At 32.4% G+C, this 22,448-nt stretch overlaps 1 protein-coding gene across 6 annotated transcripts in view; it reads right to left on the bottom strand.

Annotated features, from left to right (window-relative positions):
- Positions 1-2,798: 2,798 nt before the first annotated feature.
- LOC120586015 (lysine-specific demethylase 6A-like) overlaps positions 2,799-22,448 on the bottom strand; it is a 69,125-nt gene continuing 49,475 nt past the window's right edge. For 3 of the 6 annotated variants that reach the window (XM_039842433.1, XM_039842436.1, XM_039842435.1), the window contains 6 exons: positions 20,956-21,070; positions 16,839-17,026; positions 15,971-16,112; positions 7,014-7,140; positions 4,043-4,230; positions 2,799-3,059 (listed from right to left, as the gene is read on the bottom strand). In XM_039842433.1, coding sequence (XP_039698367.1) covers positions 3,011-3,059; positions 4,043-4,230; positions 7,014-7,140; positions 15,971-16,112; positions 16,839-17,026; positions 20,956-21,070 — 809 coding nt within the window. In that variant the 3' untranslated portion in view covers positions 2,799-3,010. The remainder of the gene's footprint in view (positions 3,060-4,042; positions 4,231-7,013; positions 7,141-15,970; positions 16,113-16,838; positions 17,027-20,955; positions 21,071-22,448) is intronic. The other 3 variants (XM_039842434.1, XM_039842437.1, XM_039842438.1) reach the window with 1 other exon arrangement.

Below are 22,448 nucleotides of genomic sequence, written 5' to 3'. Positions count from 1 at the left end.
CCAAGGAATATTTAAACTTGGTCCTCTCTCCTGTTGGACTAACTTCCAAGTTCAAGTTTCTCTAACTTCCACTAATTTAAAGACAGACATGTCAATCTATTCTTTTCTGAACAAATATAAATTACTAAGATGTTCTACAGATCAATTATAATCTTGTGTTTTGTCCCTTTTGAATTTTGTTAAAAGCTCCCTCCCCACTTCCCTCTGGTAACCACTAAACTGTTCTGTGCCCAGAAATCTGTACTCATATTGTTCTTTGCTATTTTCAAGTTTTATATCCCACAAATAAGATCATATGGTTCTCAACTTTTTCTGGTTGACAGATTTCATTTAACATAAAAATCACGATCCACTCATGTTGTCGTAAATGGCAGTATTTCATCTCTTCTTATGGCTGAGTTATATTCCATTGTATATATGTACCACAGCTTCTTTAGCCAATCATCTATCATAGGACACTTTAGTGCTTCCATGTCCTGGCCACTGTGAATAATGCTGCTGTTACTCTCAGTATGCAAATGATTTTTCGGATATGGGTTTTCAAGTCTTTGGGGTAAATGCCCAGTAGAAGGATTGCTGGATCATGTGGCAGATCAATTCTTAGTGTTTTGAGGAATCTCCATACTGTTTTCCATAGTGGCTATACCAATTTGCAGTCCCACCAGCAGTGTATGAGGGTTTCTTTTTCCGCTACTACACACCTAGATTGTACAGTAAAGCCTATTGCTCCTTGGCAACAAACTCTTACAGCATGTTACTGTACACCAGCATTACCAGCATCACGCAAAACATGTAATCTGCTGTGCTATGAAATTATGAGAACTATGATGTCACTAGGCAAGAGAAAAATTTCAGCTCCATTATAATCTCATGTGACCACTGTTATCGACCAAAACATTATTTGGGACATAACTGTACTTTCTCCATTTAACAAAAATAGAATTGCAAATATTTTCTTCTAAATTGTATATACATGATACTGTAGATTTTAATTCTTAAAAAATTATTACCTAATTTAATAAGATATCTTTAGGGTTTTTATCTTTAAATTATTTCTATATATATATATATTTTTGGTGTGGTTTTCAGTTTTATATCCCAAAAGTGAGTGAAATCATAAGAGTCTCAACTTTTTCTTTCTTATTCGCTTAGCACAATCTCAAGATCCATGCACATTGTCACAAAAACAGTTTAGTGGTTACCAGAGGGAAAGTGTTGGAGGAGTAAGGAAGGGTAAAGGGGGTCAAATATAAGGCAACAGAAGTAAAACTAACTTTGGGTGGTAAACACACAATGATACATGTGATATATTATTGAACTGTATACTTGAAACCTATATAATTTTATTAACCAATGTCATCTAAATAAGTTTAATTAAAAAACAAAAACACAACTATTCCTAGGAAGCCAGAACACTATAAAATTGTTCGAAAAGAGTACTTCATTAAAAGAATCAAGACATTTCACCAGATATAATTATAAATTCTTTTTACATTTCCATAACTTAATTTATAGAACTCTACCAAAGCTCTCTGGAAAACTCTTAGAAAGAAGAATGACATAAAATGAGGATACAGGCAAAATTCTTCAGAAAGCAGAGATGCTAATGTAGAATGAGTACTATCATTAAATTAATTTGTTCATATGAAATAAAAGCCTTCATAGAATTTGTTAAAATTTATCAGTGACAAAGAATTTGAATATGCCTTCCCTTCCCTACCTATGTTGTAGAAACAGAAAAGAATAAAATTTCAAACTATTTAACTTAAAAAAAAAAAGTCACTATATTGTTCTCAATAGTCGCTCTCATTCTAAATCTCTTTTCCTTAATGAACATATGATAAATAAGATTTATCAAATCTATGTAGTGTTCCCTCTAAAATCTTAACTCATTATATTTTCTACATTTTGTAGTAATCATTTATTGGCTATCACTGCAATAACTGCAACTTAAACTGAATAGAAAGACATTTTAAAAATAAATCTATCTTTGTAAGCAATAATTTATAATAGGCATCAAAATCTACCATGTGAAAATTTAAAGTTTTATCTTTATACTACAATTTAGATATTTTTGTTATGTATGTGTGTAAATATAAATTTATATATAAAATATATATATAACCAGATTTGAAAATTAACAAAAACTGAGTCTTTACAGAAAGTCTTTCTAAAACTCAAACAGGGGAAAACAGTTTAAACATTAAACAATTTTAATAAAATTTCTGTACAATGCTAAGTAGTTTTATTTATACATAGAAAATGTAAAAGGAGTAGTGTTTAAAATGACAGAACTCCTTAATATTTAATAGCAGGTAAATCTTGAAAAAAATAAACAACATTCCATTCACAAATATTTTCAAGCAATAAATATGTATACATAAATAGCATAAATCTGTATCAAGATTAAAAACAAAAATCACAAATCTGAACTTTATTCCTTACCCTATGTGTAATCCATTATCTTTGTGTCTTGGCTATTAGACTATTAAAGTTTTAAGTTTCATTTGGAACCAAAAGTGTAACTATTGTGGTCTCAAAACAATACAGAAAAATCTAAATCTGTAATAAACTATCTCATCTAATTTTTCACATAAAAAAAGCTGATGAAACATTTAAACATTATTAACTATCTTACCAAACAAATAAATATATAGGACAGTATTTTTCCCCCAGTAAAATTCTAAAAGGGTAAAATATAGATGAAAACCAATTTATTAGTCCAGAAATAAAGAAACAAAAAAAATTGTATTCAAGTCAGTAAGTAGTGTGTTGAACATTGCCAGTTCTCTCAGATATCATGAAACAGAAACATGTATTTATTATTGTTAGGTACAGCTGGATCTGCTTGTGACAGTTGTGGAGTAGAAGCAGTGCTCTCCTACGTCCAGTTGGTTGACTGACACTCTATTTTTGGAAGTTTGCATAGATACAGTTTTTAGTCAGTAGTCTTATGAACAGCTACAAAAAAGTGGTGCAAAACTTTCTTGAAGAGCAGAAAAGGTGTCATTTAATATTCATGGACAATATCAGGAAGAGGACGATGACAATGAAGGAGCCTAAAATTAAAAGATAAGGTATATTAATTGTTTTGGTATATTAATTCTTACCAGCGTTCTCTAACTTATGGCTATAAACAATGTGCCATCTACTTACGAAGTGAGAAAGAAACACTAAACCACAACAAAGTTCAGCAGCCTGCTGTGTAATGTGCTCTTGTCTACACTGGTACCAGTTTCTTAAATGTTGTAAATCATTAACTGCATTTTCCTATACTTCATCATTAAGTTGAAAATTCTTATGAAACATTCTATTTAAAATTATTAGTGATTGGCTTATGAACATTTCTCAATTAGATTTAAAGTTTGTATGTTTATCATAAATTTTTTCAAGCAATCTTGAGAATTATTCAATTAAAAACACCTGACTTAATTTCAAAATTTACAACTAAAGAAAAATATCAACTAGTCATGAATAATTGAGTTTCTAAACAGAAAGCCATTCAAAGACAGAAGTAAATGCTATCAAGCAACTTATTGAAATTAAAAGTCACAAAATTCACAAAATTGTGAATTTAATTCATGCATCCTACTTATTATAACACCCAAACAAGTACCATCAAATGTCTCCATAAGCTTACTACTTATAGCAAGGATTAGGTTGTAAATAAATACAACTGACTTCAAAAACACAAGTACATTAAAAACATTTTGATTCTTTTGCAATCATTCCTATAGAATTAAGTTATTTGTATTTGCTTTTATTAGTTAAGTCAGATAGCATAAAGACTATGATAAATAATAATCTAAAAGTACACAAAGATTTTAAAACATAATTTTTGTGACTATTTTTAGGCCATTTTCACTGAAATGAAAATATAGTAGTACATGTCAATTTATTACTGATAAACTGTTTCAAAGCACAAGAACATGGAAATATTTTTTCTTATGCAATGAAAAACTTAAATATCTTACTAATTTCTAATTTATCAAGTAGCAAAAACGAACACTGCTGCTTCACAACTAGCTAACTGTGTACTCACATGTTGATTTCACTTACTAATATAAACTGGTCATAGATGTGCATCAGGTCCTCCATTTTGTACTGTTCTAGCACCACAAAATTATCCAAATTTCCATTTGTTTTTTGTGCACAGTCTTGGCAATGTACTATGTAGGTCTTTTGAGAATTGCTTTCATTGGTAACAAAAAGCAGATCAAAAACCTCCACCTAGTTTATACATGAGAAAAAAACACACTGAATAAATTTATTACACCTCTTTAGTATAAATATGAAATTATACTTTGCATAAAATTATGGAAGTGAATCATGATTCAATGCAGGTATATATATATATCACACATATATAGTGATATATATATATATCACACATATATATATACCTGCATTGAATATATATATATATTAAACACCAAGAAGTCAGAGAAATACTTGGCTGAGAAATTGTTGTATATTTAAGGAACCAGGTCTAATCAAAAAGGAGGATAACGTTATACATTTACAGATTGACCTAAGGGAATTAAATATTCACTACACCACTAAAATATAATTCAAAGTTTGATAAAGCTCAGGCCAATTTTTATTTTAACCAAAATATCATACACAATCAGATTAAAGTGATGATTATTTTCTTTTTACTTCTCCATGATACTGTGTTCAGTATTCTGTGTTTGGATACTCATCTCCCCTCACAGATTGAACTCCATGCAAATGTAGTGACTATATATTAATTTTTGGACTTCTATTAATGTTTAACCAAAGCTTTTTTTTTTTTAAAAAGGAAAAAAAACACTTGAATGACTATAAGCAGGTTATTTTCAAGAGTTGAATATTCGTAGATGACTAACAAAAAGTATTCCATTCTAAGCCTCTATCTATTTACTGAGGAAAACAATACAAACAGAATATATGCATGAACAGTAATATACTAAGAGATAGTCAGTAGATCTTATACAAAAAGAATTGCAAAAGTTCAGTCAGAATAATGAATAATAGATACAACCCATGTTTTCCAGTATTGCAAAGATACATATTTATCTGAAGCATAACACCTAACCAGAATCTGGTCTTATAATATATTTCAATGAGGTTATACAACATTAAAATTGCCAGTAGATTTAATGAGTTTATTTCAGAAGTACATCATTTCAAGGTTTATTTTGGAATTTCAATTTCTTAGCCAAGTGTTCTTCGGACTTCTTCTTGGTTTATTCAGTAATAAAAACTTATTTTTAAGTAGCTCTGCTAAAATTCCTGAGTTCATAGTTTTCTATTAGTATTAATGGGCAGTTACCTAATTTAGTGACCCCAATTAAAATTTTGGGAGTTTGCGGCCATGCCAACCTGAACAAGCCCAATCCCGTCTGATCTCAGAAGCTAAGCAGGGTCGGGCCTGGTTAGTACTTGGATGGGAGACCACCTAGGAAGACTATATACTGTAGGTGTAAAAAATAAAAAAATCAGGGATTGTAAACTGACAAGGTCTTTGCAATCTGTGAGGTCTACCAAGGGTTGCCTCGCAAAAAAATAAAATTTAAAAAAGGTATTCTTCAAGTTGGCAGTTATGCCCAATTTGATCAAATATCCTGTTGATTTTACTTTCTAAACACTTAAATTTCTCTCTTTCTTTTACATTCTTAATACTACATAGCAGTCTAATGTTTAGTTAACCCCACATAAGACCATTTCAATAACCTCTAAGCTAACCTCTTTACTTTCTACCTCCAACCTGTCCAAATATCATCTACCACTTTCTGAGACACATAGTGTGACTTAGTCCCCTGTTTAAAAAAAATCTGAATGGCTTCAGTGACATCAAAAGAAACATTAAAATTTTAAAACTGAATTCAAGATGCTCTACAAGCTACATACTACCTACTCTTACAAACTGCTATTTTTCAGCTACAGTGAAACGTACTCATTTCCCTATCAATAATGCTATTCATAGGATGGAGATGAGGGGATGGATTGAGAAAAAGGGCAAAGGGATCAAGAAGTACAAATAGGTAGTTACAAAATAGACATAGAGATATATAGTGTAGTATAGGGAAAATAGTTAATAATGGTATAATAAATATGTACGGCAGAAGAGGGTACAAGATTTAGTGGGGTGATCACTTTGTGAGTTATATAAGATTTGAGTTATATAAATCTCTAATCACTATGCTCTACAACTGAAACTAATATATTACTGTATGCCAGTTATAATTGAAAAAACTTCACTGAATTGTACAATGTAAATACAAGCAACTGAAAATTGTCTTATATTTCAATACAGCTGAAAAAATTAAAAATTTAAAAAAAAAAACCATTTCCCCACCAATATACTGTTCCTAAAGCCTAGTGATGTTTTATAAATCTCCAATTCTAGCCATTATTTACTGTTGAAATCGAACTCATTCTTTGAAGAGGACTCAAATGTTAACAGGTCTGTAAGTCCTTATGCCAATATTATTTTAAATATAATTTTTCCTCAATGTTCCTCTAACAGTCTGTATACATGACCAGCTTCATATTCATCACAGTCTCATGGGCATCATAACTAGTTGTTTAAAATTTGTCTTCTCCCAGTAGACTGTAAGCTTCTCCAGAGGAGGTACTGCATCTTTATTTCTGGACTTCTTTCAAGCCTTAGCCACAAGAGAAAAATCAACAAACACATCATGAAGTGAACAAAAAAACCATAATATTGGTCTTCTTGGATATATATTAAAACAGATCTAGTTTGCTGCCTCATGTTTATTTATTATGGAGTCTTTCTAGTTTAAAACTGAGATGATTATCATATGGTAAGGAAGTATTAAATACCTCTGTATGAGCTACTTCTAAGTTAATATATAGTTAATAAAATATAATACCATGAGAATTTAATACAATTGCTTTAAGTCAATTTTAGTAAAATGCATTACATAACAATATAGGAAAATTTATGATAAAAAAAAAAAAAAAACTAGAGAGTCCACAACAAAACAAATGTCAATAAGAATGGTTACCTCACAAATGCTACAGTAATGTGCTGGTTCTTCATTTGTCCTCCCATGCCATATAACCTCTTTTCCTGCTGTAATAAGAGCTTCCCTCAATGTCTGACACTGATTTAGAACTTTCAGAAGACAATACCTATTATGGAGAAAAATTATTCATGACAAAAACTGAACATTCAACATTCTTAGTATAAAAGATGTCAACAAGAAACAATTTTTAGAATCTTGGTTCTAAGGTCTACCACCATGAAAATTTCCTTTTGTCAATTTTTGATATATATTAGGTCTAATAATGATAATACTAAAGCACTAAAATTTGAGACTGTATACACACACACACACACACACACACACACACACACACACACACACACATGGGTTTTTCTTCATGAATAATGCTGCAGTAAACACAGAGTCTCATATATAATGGAATATTACTCAGCCATTTAGGGTGGTTCATGAGATTATCATGCTAAGTGAAGTCAGAAAAAGTTGTGAACTATATGATTTCACTTATCTGTGAAATATAAAACTGAAAGCAAGAAACAAGACAAACAAACAAAAAAAAACCCCAGACCCTGACAGCAGTTTAGTGGTTACCAGAGTGATGGGGAGAAGAGTAAGTAGACAGGGGTAAAAGAGATCAAATATTTGGTGAGAGAAGTAAACTTAACTTTGGGCGCTGAACACAAAATGCAATACACATATGACATTATTAAACTGTACATCGAAAACCTATATAACTTCATTAACCAATGTCACCTCAATAAATTTAATTTTAAATTTAAACTAAAAACACGCAATTGATATTGAATATAAAAATATAAGTCTTAGTCTAAGAAAGTCAACTCTTAATTAAAGATACGCTCTTAATCTTTGCTCTGGTTTGGGCAACTGAGAGAACTGTTCTAAGAGCTGACTTCTTCATCTTTGAAATAAACAGTCTGAATCTCAGGCTGCATCCCTTTTGCTTATATTATAGTAAGGTAAGAGGCATATATTTCTACCTAGACATTTACAAATAGCATCAATTATATAATTAATTTAAAAACTCTAAGACCAAAGCAGAAAATTATTCAAAATTTAGTCATTAGAAGATATGAAATTAATTTAACTATAGCACCAAAGGGAAAAAAAAGTTCAATTTTAATTTGTAGGCAGTATAAAGAATCCTTCATTTATATTAACACAAATTTTTTATAATTGGTATTTTCCTTATACTAATAATTTCTGATGTCAACAATAGTGAATTCTTAGTGTTATTTTTTTCTTAATTTGCTATCATTGCTCAGAACTGTCTGCTAAAGTTTTCATGAATATAAATATCTCAAGTTCTCCTTTGAAGGCAAAGCTGTACTGGGATGATCTATAATGAATATGAGCCTCATAAAAATGAAATAAAAGTCACAGCACATGAGACAGAGTAAGAGATTTCAAACATCTTATACCACAAACTGTAAACAGTAAATATTTTCTTTAACTTTTGATCAACTCATTTTAACATTAAAACTAAAAGGAAGCAACTTTTATTTTGAAGAAAACAGATAAAAAGAATAAAAATCCCTATTAAATTTAAGCTTCAAAGTATACATTAATAACATCACATGACACAGATATGAAAATAATCAGAAGTGGAGCAAGTAGTTATCTTTGTGGTTTTTAAATAATAACAACAACAACAACAAGAACAACAACAACAACAACATCTACTCAATTTAAACAACCCCAAGCTCTAATAGTGAAGCTGATCCCAAACCGTAACAGATGAGGTATGCTGGACTCTAGCTTCTGGTTAAAACGATTATTTAGCTCTTCTTACAGGTCATAGCTGCCATGAGAATGTCACCATGTGCCATGTGAAGGCCAGCGCACGAGTGAGTTTCAGAGGCGCACTCTGCCTGATTGCAGGGCCAGGGGAATGTCTCCTGGTGAGCATGGAATGTGTAGCTCCATTCTTTCCTTTCTGCTCTTACGAGAACGACACCGACCCTGCACCCTGAGAGGTCTGACAGATCTCTCCTGTCCGGGGCCACCTGGCTAGAGTCACACAGACGTGCAAGGGATGCCACCAGGAGCTGAATAAAGCAGCTGGCTGGAGCCTGAGTCACAGCTGGCCACTCAGCAAAGCCTGAGACCCTAAGCCCCTTACTCATGATGACTCATGATTTTTGCTCTGTAAAACCACTGGGAAACCCAAGATTTTTCCAAGGCAAACTGTCCTTTCTCCATTGTGTAGATCATATGATCAATACCACTTTCTTTCACTACCGTACGCTATAATCGGCATAACTGTCTACCTGCAGTGAGAGTGGACAATTACTTGTTCAATTAAAATAGCAACAATGCATGATGTTATACATCTGATGTGCAATAAATAAGAAAATACAACACTATACTTCTTTTCAAAAGTGTTTGCTGTGGTAGCGGAAAAATGGCATACATGACAGAGGTTTTGTTCATCCCTCTTACAACCAAATCAAAGCCGTGACAGAAACACAGAGGAAATAGCAAGCAAAGTCACATGGGTTCTAGATGAACGACTAGGGAGAGAAATAATTAATCACCCTGCAACCGCAGAAAGTAGGACGCGGCGAAGACACAGGGCTGCCTGGTCCTACGTGGCTGAGTGGGACAGAAGCTGCAGCAGCTGGCAGCTGCAGACAGCTCTTAAAGGGGACATGTATGTAAGCTGACTTCTGCGGTGATGACCCAGTAGGCTGCACAAGGGGCACCAGGGACTTACAGGGGGACACAGTTGTCAGAGTGAGGGCCAGAGGTGAGGCTCTCTCCTTGACAGAAGTGCCAGCAGTATCCACTATTCCCTGTTGAGCCCTCCCCTTCTCCCAGTGTGAGGATGCAGCACTGCCATAGCAGAGAAGTCATCAAACTGGATAACAGAGGTTGCTCCACCCAGCAGATTCCCTGAAATCCTGCCTACTTCAACTCGTGGCCCCACCCAAGCCACATCATGGTGTATCCTCGGTGAGTCAAGTGCTCCTTGCTAAGCAGTGCCAAGACTCACACTGGAGGCAGCTGGCCTCAGCTTCTTGTGTGGTTTCTTGAGGCAACTATAAGCACAACATCTGTAAATTGCTTGCTAAATCTTAAAAGTGGCCTAGGACGGGCACAGGCTGGGGCTATACTTGGCCTGCAGCTGAACCCTTGTCAGGACTATGCCATCGGACATCTACTACACAAAGCCATGCTAGTAAGACAAAGAGATTTAGGAGTTTTGCTTACTGCATAAAAACAGACACAGAAAGGCAGCCAAAACTGGAAGACAAAGCAGCAGAAATCATATGAGAGAACAGAGATCCAGGAATAACGAAGTCAAGCAATGTATCAGATGCAGAGTTCCAAATTGGTTGTAATAGTGCTCAATGAACTTAGCGGAAGTGTAGATGAATTCAGTGAGAACTTTAACAATGAGATAAAAAACAAAAAATGGAAACAAATTATAAAAGAAAACCGGTCAGAAGTGAAAAATACAATATCTGAGATGAAGAGTATGTTAGAGGGAATCAACAGAGTAGATAAAGAAGAGAATCGAACCACCAATATAGAGGATGGGAAAGCCAAGGACACTTAATCAGAACTGCAAAAAGAAAGAATCCAAGACTATAATAATAATTTAAAGAGGCTATATCTAAAAGCATCAGTGAGAAAAATAGATATCAAAACAGCTAGGAGTAGGAGACCATCACGTTTTTAAAGTAATTCATATGCTAGGCTTAATAATGCAGGCTCTGAGGTTTGAGACATCACTCTGCCCAACTTCAAATTATATTACAAAGCAACAATAATCAAAACAGCATGGTATTGGCAGAAAAACACACACATGGACCAGTGGAAGAAAATTGAGAGTCCAGAAATAAACCCATGTTTATAAGGGCAAATAATTATCAATAAAAGAGACAAAACCATACAGTAGAGAAAGGAAAGTCTCTTCAATAAATGGCGCTGGCAAAACTAGAGAGCCACCTGCAAAAGAATGAAACTAGACTGTTGTCTATCACCACATACTAAAATTAACTCAAAATGGATTAAGGTCCTAAATATCAGACCTGACACAATAAAATGCATAGAAGAAAACATAGGAACTAAGCTCAAGGACCTTGGACTTAGAGAGGATTTTATAAATTTGACCTCAAAAGCAAGGGAAGTAAAAGCAAAAAGAAATGAGTGGGACTAGATCAAAGTAAAAAACTTCTGCTTAGCAAAAGAAACTGTCATCAACAAGACAGAGATAACCATCTGAATGGGAAAATATATTTGCAAACAAGGTCTCCGATAAGGGCCTAATATCCAAAATATACATAAAACTCATACAACTCAATAGCAACAACAACAACAATAAAGGATCCAATCAAAAAATATGCAGAGGACCTGGAGAGACACTTCTCCCTAGAGGACATACAAATGGCCAGCAAATATATGAAAAGATGCTAATCTTCGCTAGTTATTAAGGAAATGCAAATCCAAACCACAATGAGATACCATCTGATACCTGTTAGAATGGCTGTAATCAACAGGACAAGTAATAACGAATGCTGGAGAAAAAGGAATCCTCATACACTGCTGATGGGACTGCAAATTGGTAGAGCCACTATGGAAAACAGTATGGAGGTTCCTCAAAAAACTAAAAATTAAAATATGATCCAGCAATCTCTCTTTTGGATATTTACCCAAAAAACCTGAAAACATGAAGTTCATAGCAGCAACATTCACAGTGGCCAGAACAAAGAAGCAACCAAAGTGTCCTACAACAGATGATTGGCTAAAGAAGCTGGGGCACATATACAGTGAAATATTAATTACTCAGCCATAAGAAGAGGTAAAATACTACCATTTGCGACAACCTGGATGGATCTTGAGATAATCGTACTATGCGAAATAAGTCAGACAGAAAAAGCTGAAAACCACATGGTATCATTTATATGTGGGATATAAACCTAAAAGTAACAAATGAACAGGACATACAAGCATAGACTCATGAACATAAACTATAGACTAGTGGTGACCACAGGGTAGGGGGAACAGAAGAAGGGGTAGGTAGATGGAGTAAAAAGGATCAAATATGTGATGAGAGAAAGAAATTTAACTATGGGCAGTGAACACACACTGTAATATATATATGCCTTACTGTTAAATTGTACACCTGAAACTGACCGGATTTCATTAACCAATGTCACCAAATAAATTAAATTAAACAAACAAATAAAAAATAATGCAGATTCTAAAGAACTCTACAGTTGTGTCATTTTGTGTTTAAAATAGTTGGTCAATGATTACCTCAACAAGAGTAGTTTCAGGGATATAGGAAAGTGACAAGCCACAACCCTGTGGATGGAGGAGTTCAGAAAATACCTGAAGCTAATATATCAAATTACTCAAAGCAGAAGGAAGTATTGTAAGAAAGAGAATGTTTATTAAAAATCAACAGCTGACAAACCAGGTTAAATTCATACTACTTCCTTTTTGACAGGGTACTAGATTTCAGAATCAAAGTAGATACGTAGATATTATTATTACACAGCAAAATGATGTTTATGGGGGAAAAATGATGTCATCCTATTTTTGTAACAATATTTTTTCATTATCTTCTGCCTCTCTATATTCATTCTCTTTCCTAGTTCTCTATTTTTCCTGTCCTTAAGTAGAAAGATTATCTGAAGTTCTATTCCTCACTGTTGACTATCTTTTTCTCAAGGAAATCATAAAATACTGGGTAGAATATTCTCCAGTCACTTAGCTTCTGCTTTAATGGCTCTCTGAAGTTCTATATTTCCAAAAGCTTTTTCTAAAATTCTATCCAGCTACTTTGTCTTGCTACTGCCCCAAACTGAAGAGATGTGTTACAATTCATATTGAATAGATATAGGATTTTAAAACGCCAATTTGCTTCTAACTAAGACTAAGTGTAAATATGAAAATTTACAATTTGCTTCTAACTAAGACTAGTTTAAATATGAAAATTTCTATTAAGCACATGAAGAGAACTTACTAATAATAGGCTTTGCAAGTACTGGACATTTAGAACTTATATGACATGAAAAACCACAGTGATATTGACTCATTCTTTCCCATATCACTCTACTCTTTTCCTGCTAAATATCTTTGTCCTTCCGTCAAAATATCTTCCTTTTTAAAACAGCTTACAAAAACCTTTTCAGATTCTATTAGATCAAAAGAGTGAATGTTTTTTACTGAGATATAAATGGCATAATCATTAAATTTTAAAATCTAAATGTTCAATCCATGAGCTTTTACCCTCCTAATTCCACTGTGAATCACCTCTCCCTTCTGGAAAAATATATCAAGACAGGAATCTGTATAGAATACTTTAAAAATTCCAGGGCTTGGCTCAGCTCTTTCTATTCAATTAGTACTTAAGTATTCTTAAATGAAAGATATTCCAAATAATCAATGTTGGCCAAAGACAGTACATTTTAAAGGTAGCTAAATGACTCTGGTTAACATTTTCAATCAGAGTAATGACAAAAAGAGGTGCTAATTACACATTACACCATAAAGAAGTAGAATTTTGAATTATAATAAAGGCAGTTAATATTCAAAACAAGTTCATATTGTGTAAGCAGTTATCAAAACAACAAACATAAACTTAAGGTGAAAGGAAGCACAGATAAATGCATATGCATAGATTCACTTAGGTTTTTAAAAAAATGACACGTAAGGAAAATATGGACAAAAATTACTTTCAGTAATTTAAGTGGAAATCTACCTGAATTTGTATATTCAAGTTCAGCATTAAGACAACTGCAATAAGAAAAGCAATGCAATTTAAACTGCCACCACAGAAAATAGGAACATCCCAGTTCACTTAAGGCAAGTCTCTGTATCCCATATTTTAAATACTGAGAGAGCTCACCAGTTGGAAAGGGTCTGGAAGGGCGTCAAGAATGATGAGAGTACAGAACAATTATAGAAGTGAGGGATGTTTTCAGCTAACAGACAACAAGCAAGAACAACACATTATAACCATCTTTTCCTTGTTCCTTTTTCCTTACTGCACTATACAGTCTCTATGAATAGCTTCACAAGAGTCTGTAGTATGACCCCTCTTTCCACTTCCATTGCTCAACTCAGGTTAATCTGGATTGTTGTCAATTGCTTTCCAACTGTTTTCTTTACTTCTAACCTTGCACCTTGCAATCCATTTTCCATAAAGTAATAAATTCATATTTTTTAAACGCAAATCAGAATCTAGCCCTTCCTTCTTTCAATCTTCTAATAGTAATCTGAACACTCAATTAATATCTAAATGTCCTAACATTTCTAATTTACCTGATCACTCATGTGAACTTATCACCACAGCTATTTTCTTCATTCTGGTATAGTCATAGTGGCCTTTCTGTTCCATTAATATACCAAAGTTGTTCTATTTTAAGCCTTTTTACTTGTTTTGGAGGCCTGAAATGTTTCTACTCCAGATGTTCTTATGACTGCCTCCTTTCATCATTTAGATAAAAACATATAATGCTCTCAGAAGCACTTTAACAAAAGCAGCATTCTCTACACTTCCAACCAGAAAATAAGTATTATCATATTTTATTTTACTTATTACTTACCAATAACTTATTTATCTGTTTGGGAATTTGGCTGGCTGGCTGGCTCACTAGCATTTCAATGACATGAAGGCAGAGATTTTGTTTTATACACTACAGTACCTATTCTCATTGCCAAGAACAGCGTCTGGCATAGAGTCTGTGTTTCTCAAACACTTGTTAAATGTGATTCATTTGCATAAATCCTAATAAAATCTAGTGCTCTGGGAATAAAGAGTACATTTTCAACCAGCCTGTATCTTTAAGAATTAGAGTTGAGGTAATGACTGCAATAAATTACCAAAAGACCACAAAATGAATTTTTAACAGAAATTATTACATTGGGTTAGAGTTTTGACTAAATGCTCTTTCAAACTTTTATAATTTAAAATTTCAAACATGCATAAACATTTAATGAATCACTAGATAACAGTGCACAGGTACACATTTCCTTGGCCTCACAATTTTTGTTTAGATATATACATTAGAATAAAACTTTGAATATAGATATGAAATTATTTATATTATGCCAGCACTAATTAGTAAGTTTTTTAAAGATACTAATTAGTAAGTTTCAGAGACAGTGTATATCTTTCTCCTCTATTCATAAAATATATGACTATATATAGGCTGTAGCAAAGGAGTTGATAAAAATAAACAGACTAAGATTATTTACTTAATAACTCTCCAAAAATGACCAGAATTATTTTTTATTGGTGATAGTGAAGGGGATAGGAAAAGAAAAGTATGTAAACCACCGGCTGGAGAAATACTGCTAAGTGGCGCTGTCTGGAATATGAGTTCTAAACACAATTATAAAATAAATGGAACAAAATTAGGCTAATAAATGAGAAGTTACTAGAATATACACAGGCAAATTATTAATCCATTAAATTTGTATTGAATGGTTCAAGAAGCTAAGAAAGGTGAAGATTTAATTGGCGCTATCAAAATTTAGCCATTTTGATAAAATCACTATTTCACTATGAATATTTATATTCTAATATTCTCACTCCCTGTTGCTTCAGGCTGACTTCCAATATTAGAACTAGAAAAAAGAGTTTGGTCGGAGGTTAAGAGAAAGCATAGATATATGAATTTAACATAAAATCATGTATGACTTATTCATAGTCTGAATATTTGGAAAGAATATATATACATATATTCTCTCTCTCTCACATACACACACACATACACACCCTTTTCTCTAAATTTACAAAAGAAATATTTTTAATATATGAATTCTATTATTACATTTTTGCCGAGACTCTGGACTATCTTATCATTTGATGTCAAAAAACATAATCCTCTGAGGAGAAAAATATCGATTGTGAACACAGCTCATCATACTCCCTAGGTCCTCCAAAAAGAAAGACTACAGTAGTTTTGTAAAGCACTTACTTAATCATTTCAAAAAGTTTGGGATCAGAGACTTTGATATTCCGTGCCATATTCCAAGAAAGATGAACCATGGGTACTGCTGATTTCACACTTTGCAATCTGTTCCATTCGTACCGTTCCACTGCTAATTTATATTGGCAAGCTAGGAGGGAAATTTTTTTGAAGTTATAAAGCAATCCAAAGTAACAAAAGATATGAGATAATTATTATCAGTTCTTAGATGATAACTTTAACATCGATTCTGAAAACCTCAACACTCAAGACTGTTTTATGATAATTATAGTTTAAAAATATTTATCATGTAAAAAGTGCTTATGGTTATGCATTGTGGTAGGCTCTTTATATCTTATATCTCTTCATGCTTGCAAAGCCTCATTTTGTAGATTAAGAAGAAACAAAGATCTGAGAGTTTCAAAACATTTGCCTAAAGTGACAAGGTTAACAAGTTAGAGCCAAGGTCTCCTTCAAGTCTTTCTGGCTCCAAAGGCCATACTCTTCCTTCACTTTACATATATTAAATAGTCAGACATGATAAGGCTACTCGATGATATACCAAATAAAATAAAAATTCAAAAGAATAACAATTCTGCTTTGCTTTCCCCCATATAAGGTCTTCATTATCAAAACAATACACATTGCTCTAAAATATCAAAAGTATATCCTCTCTGGCTTAAGAGGATAAATTTGTTCTTATCTTAAATACGTGTTCTTGAACATCATTCCTTAATTTCAATTTACTCTACTGACAAGTAAGATTTTTCCTAGGACACACAATCTTCCAATTTTTAGTGGATTACTTTCTACTAGAAAATCAATACCTACAGTGGGAAGAATCTTACAAAATTTGTTAATGTATTATTTAAAATACCTGTAAGTGGACCAACATTCCAAGCAATATTGTTGCACCAGCCAATAGCCTGAACCCAATGTACAGTCCCTGCATTTATCCAGACTAAATCTCCAGGTCTTTGAATAAACCTATATACAGGAACATTTGCTTCATAAAGATCTTCAAGGTTGGGCCACCAAGAACTCATCAGAAAATTCAAATTATTTCTGCAAAAAAAAAAAATAAATAAATAAAATAAATAAATAAAAATAATGTAATACATAAAATTTTTAATGTCTTATCAAATGTAGAAGTAATTTAAAAAAATTAAAAGATGCTCTCAGTGTACTTTATTAATATAACATTGTAATAAGAACTGCATCTTTCACATGTGAGAGCTTTAAATAAAATTAACAACACATTAGAATAGGTAGATTTATTCAAAGATAATTATGATATGCTTAAACTTAACTTTACAAAAGTCCAAAAGTTAAAGTGTCAAATTATACATTTACACAGACTGATTTATTCCTTCTTCCTGAAAAACTCTTAACACTTAAGAACCTCTAAAAAGAAAACTGAGCCACCTAACTTCTTAACCAGAATCACTGTGGCAGGTGTAAATCAATTCAACAATGGTTAAAAGACTCCTTCTGCCTTCTACTTTCTCTCATAAATTGTCAGAAAGTCCCTGAAATGAACTACTATCACCAGAACCACCAATGCAAAGAGAGCTATTTATTAAGCTTTAAAAAACTCTGTATCTTACTACTCTCCTTCATTAATAGTAAACAATGACATTAATATTTTTTCTATAAATTTTTTATAAATATTTTTCTATAAATAAAATTTAGTAAGATATACTTTAAGTATTTCAAATTATTCAGTTTTCTCAAAAAGAAATTCAATGGTAAAACTGTTCCTTTCTGAAGATTTAAGAAAATCTTACGTTATTTCTATGTTTTAAAAATTTAATAAAGGGTGCCTTGGAATCGTTTATATAGAAACTTCCCATTTTCTCTCCTAAAATGGAAGACTTTCCTTGAGATAAGCCTAAATGATGCTGACAAATCAAGGGATCAAAACTGGTATGTTTTCTATAAGATTTCAAATATTGCCAGTGGAATAAAAATGAGAAAAAGAAAAAAATTATGAGTATAGTACAAACAGCCATTTTTCACTCAAACACTGCCAATATAAACTTTCTATTAAAAAAAAAAGGAAAGCTTGAAGAAGATACAAATAAATGGAAGCATATACCATGCCCATGAGTAGAAAGAATCAACATCATTAAATGGCCATTCTATGCAAAGCAATCTATAGATTCCATGCAATCCCTATCAAAATACCAATGGCATTTTTCAGAGGCTAGAACAAATAATCCTAAAATTTATATGGAACCACAAGAGACCTCAAATAAGCACAGCAATCTTGAGAAAGAAGAACAAAGTTGGAGGTATCACACTACCTGATATCAAACTATACTACAAGGCTACAGTAATCAAAACGGCATGGTACTGGCATAAAAAGAGATACATTGATCAATGGAAAAAACAGAGAGGCCAAAAATAAACCCATGCCTATATGCTTACTTAATTTATGACAAAGGAGGCAAGAATACACAATGAGGTAAAGACAGCCTCTTCAATAAATGGTGCTGGGAAAATTAGACAGATATATACCAACAACAAAAAAAAAAAAATAAGAAAGAAATAAAGAAAAGAAACTGGAACACCTTTTTATACCATATACAAGAATAGACTCAAATGGATTAAAGGCTTAAATATAAGACCCCAAACCATAAAACTTAAAGAAAAAAATATAGGCAGTAAACTCTCCGAAGCTAATAACAGTAATTTCTTTTCAGATATATCTCCTTAATCAAGAGAAACAAAAGAAAAAATAAACAAATGGGACTACACCAACCTAAAAAGCTTTTATACAGCAAAAGAAACCATCAACAAAACAAAAAGACAACTGACTGAATGAGAGAAGATATTTGCTTATGATTAGAGGTTAATATCCAAAAATATATAAAGAAGTCATACAACTCAATAACAACAACAATAACAAAAACAAAACAAAACAAAAACAATCCAATTAAAAACTGGGCAGAAGACTTGAACAGATATTTCTTCAGAAAGGAAATACAGGTGGCCAACAGACACATGAAAACATACTCAAGGTTACTAATCATGGGAGAAATGCAAATTAAAACCATAATGAGATATCACCTGACAGAATGGCTATCGTCAATAAATCAAAGAGGATGTGGAGAAAAGGGAACTCTGATACACAGATATCGTGGGACTGCAAGTTGGTACAGCTATTATTAAAAAGTCTGGACGTTTCTCAAAAAATTAAAAATGGATATATCTTTTGACCCAGCAATTGCACTTATGGGTATTTATCCAAAGAAAACCAAAACAAAAATCTGTAAAGATCTACGCACCCCCATGCTCATGGCAGCAAAATTTACAATAGCCAAGATATGGAAGCAACCTAAATGCCCATCAACAGATGATTGGATAAAGAAGTTATAGTTCATGTATACAATGGAATATATTACTCAGCCGTTAAAAAGAATGAAATCCTACCATTTGCCATGACATGGATGGACCCAGAGGTTATTATGCTGAGTGAAATAAGTCAGACAGAGAAAGGTAAATATATATGATTTCACTTATATGTGGGAATCAAAGGAACAAAAAGAGCAAACTAATCAAAAACAGACTCACAGGTATAGAGAACAAACTGGTGACGGCCAAAGGCATGGGGGTTGAGAGGCTGGAAGAATGGAATGAAGGGTTAAAGAAGTAAAATTAGTAGTTGATAGATGGTCATGGGGATGAGGAGAACAGAATAGGGAATGTAGTCAGCAGTAGTATAATGGTAAAGTGTACAGCTGGAGGAAACAAAGAATAGTTAGGGGGATTTTTTTAAAAACTATATAAATGCCTAACCAATGTACTGTATACTCGAAACTAAAATGTTAAAAAAAAACAAACAAAAAACAAAAGAAAACCAAAGGCAAATAGATCAAGTATTTTTTCCTAAAGCTGAAAACGATGAATGATTTAAGATAAATGTTATATAGTCATAAACTACAGAAATTATAAATAGAAGCAATGTCAAGAGAAAATTACAGTAAGCTCAGAGAATAAGTGCCATTCCTGTGACTTTAGATAAATGAAATCATTCTAAGTAAATATTTTTATTACTCTGAAATTCAAACATTTTGAACATCACTTGTCTTTTCCAACTCTTTGTGACCTAGTTCACCTATTTCAAAGCAAAGAAAGTTAAAACCTGAAAACAGTTTCTATTCAGAATAAGAATTACTGTACTGAATGTGCAACAATTAGTACAGTATCTTTATAACTCTCAGAAATAAATGCTTTTTAGCACAATGAAGATTCTGACATAAAACTTCTTTTTACTATTTAAGATATCACTTTGCTGGTGCATAAATGTTTAGAGAAAAGTACATTATTTTCGTAGGAAATGTTAAAAAAATTTCACCTTTCTTAGTCTAGAATCTTCTACAAAAGACAATAAAAATAATCATATCTTGCCAGTGAATAATATATTTTTGGAGTACATATTTTTTAAGCACTATGATCTACTTTTTACTAAATAAAAAACATTGAATAAAAACTACAAAATGTTAAAAGTAGGGTTTAATATATGAAAGACGTGTGTTGATTTTAAAATAATCTCACAGGTAAACTAAGAATTTCATTCAGTACTTCATTAAATATGATATATAATGATATAATTTATATTATGCCAATATCATTACCAACTCTGAAAATAGCATGTGATTTGCTTGCTATTGCACAACTGATAATTTTAGGCTGATTTACAAAGATTCACAAGCTTGAGTCATTAACAAGATGTAAGGATATTAATTTTAGAATTCTTACCATTTCTAACTTCAGTTATAAGCCACATTTCTCTTTAAGGCACATTTATCAAATGAATGTTAATTCAAGCATCATTTTTAAAAACTGACTTAAAAAATTAGAAATTTGCAATAAAATCATTTAAAATAGAATTTCTGCTGAATAACTGGAAAGCCATTATCATACTTTTGTCCTTTACAATAACTGTTTTTTATAATTACTTTAGGAAAAAATTAGATTCAGAAACCTACTTTTCACAAAAGTCATTCAGAACACCCCAATAATCTTCAGGAACGACAAACCATTCACAATCACCTGGACCAATATTTATGTTCACAGAACAGAAGTTGTTATTTTCTTGGTGACCTGAAAATTAATGGACAAAAAGTCATTATTATACTGTAAAGTCAATGGGATAAATGTGCTTTTAAATTACTGAGTTGTTTAGAGGTGTGTGTGAAAAATAAATGCTCATTAAGTGAATCACATCTGATATTTATTAGCTACTGTCATTATTACTGCTTCTTTCTTTATATAAACTCTCAATTCTTACAAAGAGTATCAGAAAATTAATGAAAAGGTCTCCTACCAATTTATGACTCCTATAGAGCCTATAAACACCCAATGTAATGTTGGTACACACTTTAAATGCTTATAACTTTGTCACTGGCTCAGCAAGAGATACATGGCACAATGAGACAGGCAGATTGATGGTGCTGCCATGGCATGATGCTTTAAAATTAGATATCCTGGACACAATTACAGATTTATTTTTTTTCTTTTTAGAAATATTTTTTTATTTTTCAGTTATATTTGGCATACAATATATTATTAGTTTCAGGTGTACAACCTAGTGATTAGATATTTTTAAGTCTCACAGTGATCATTCCAATAAATCTAGTTAGTGTTCCTCTGACAGACACCATACATAGTTTTTACAATACTGACTGTGTTCCTTATGCTATATACTTTCAATCTCCTTGACTACTTTGTAACTACCAATTTGTAATTCTTAATCCTGTCCCCTTTTTTCACTTACCCGCCCACCGCAACACCTCTCCCATCAGGTAACCCTCAAAATCTCTGTATCTGTGAGGGATTTTTTATTGTTGTTGTTGTTTAGATTCCATATATACTTGTAATCATTAAGACATTTGTCTGCCTCTATCTGACTCACTCCACTCAGCATACTAATCTCTAGTTTATCATCCCTTTACTTTCAGGCTCTGTGTCTTTTGATCTGAAGTGAGTCTCTTGTAAGCAGCATAAGGGGCTTGTATTCTTACCCATTTAGCATTCTATCTTTTGAGAGGATCATTCGATTCTTTTTTCATTTGAAGTATTCGTTGATAAATTTGTAGTTATAGCCATTATTTATTCATATTTTTGATACATATTTTTTTCTTCTTCTTAAAAAAGTCCCTCCAACATTTCCTGTAATACGGGGTTGATGGTCATGAACTCTTTTAGCTTTTTCTTGATTGAGAAGCACTTTATCTGTCCTTCAATTCTAAATGATAGTTTTTCTAAATGATAGTTTTGGAGTAATCATGGTTGTAGGTACTTGCTTCTCATCACTTTGAATATGTTGTGTCAGTCCCTTCTGGCCTGCATAGTGTCTGCTGAGAAATCAGCTACCAATCTTATGGGAGCTTTCTAGTAGGAAACTAACTGCTTTTCTTTTGCTGATTTTCAGATTCTGTCTTTAACATCTGGCATTTTAGCTATGATGTATCTTGGTGTG

The sequence above is a fragment of the Pteropus medius genome, unplaced genomic scaffold (genome assembly GCF_902729225.1).
Source record: "Pteropus medius unplaced genomic scaffold, Ma_sr-lr_union100, whole genome shotgun sequence".
Lineage (NCBI taxonomy): Eukaryota > Metazoa > Chordata > Mammalia > Chiroptera > Pteropodidae > Pteropus > Pteropus medius.
This window is presented reverse-complemented; position numbering and strand designations above follow the sequence as displayed.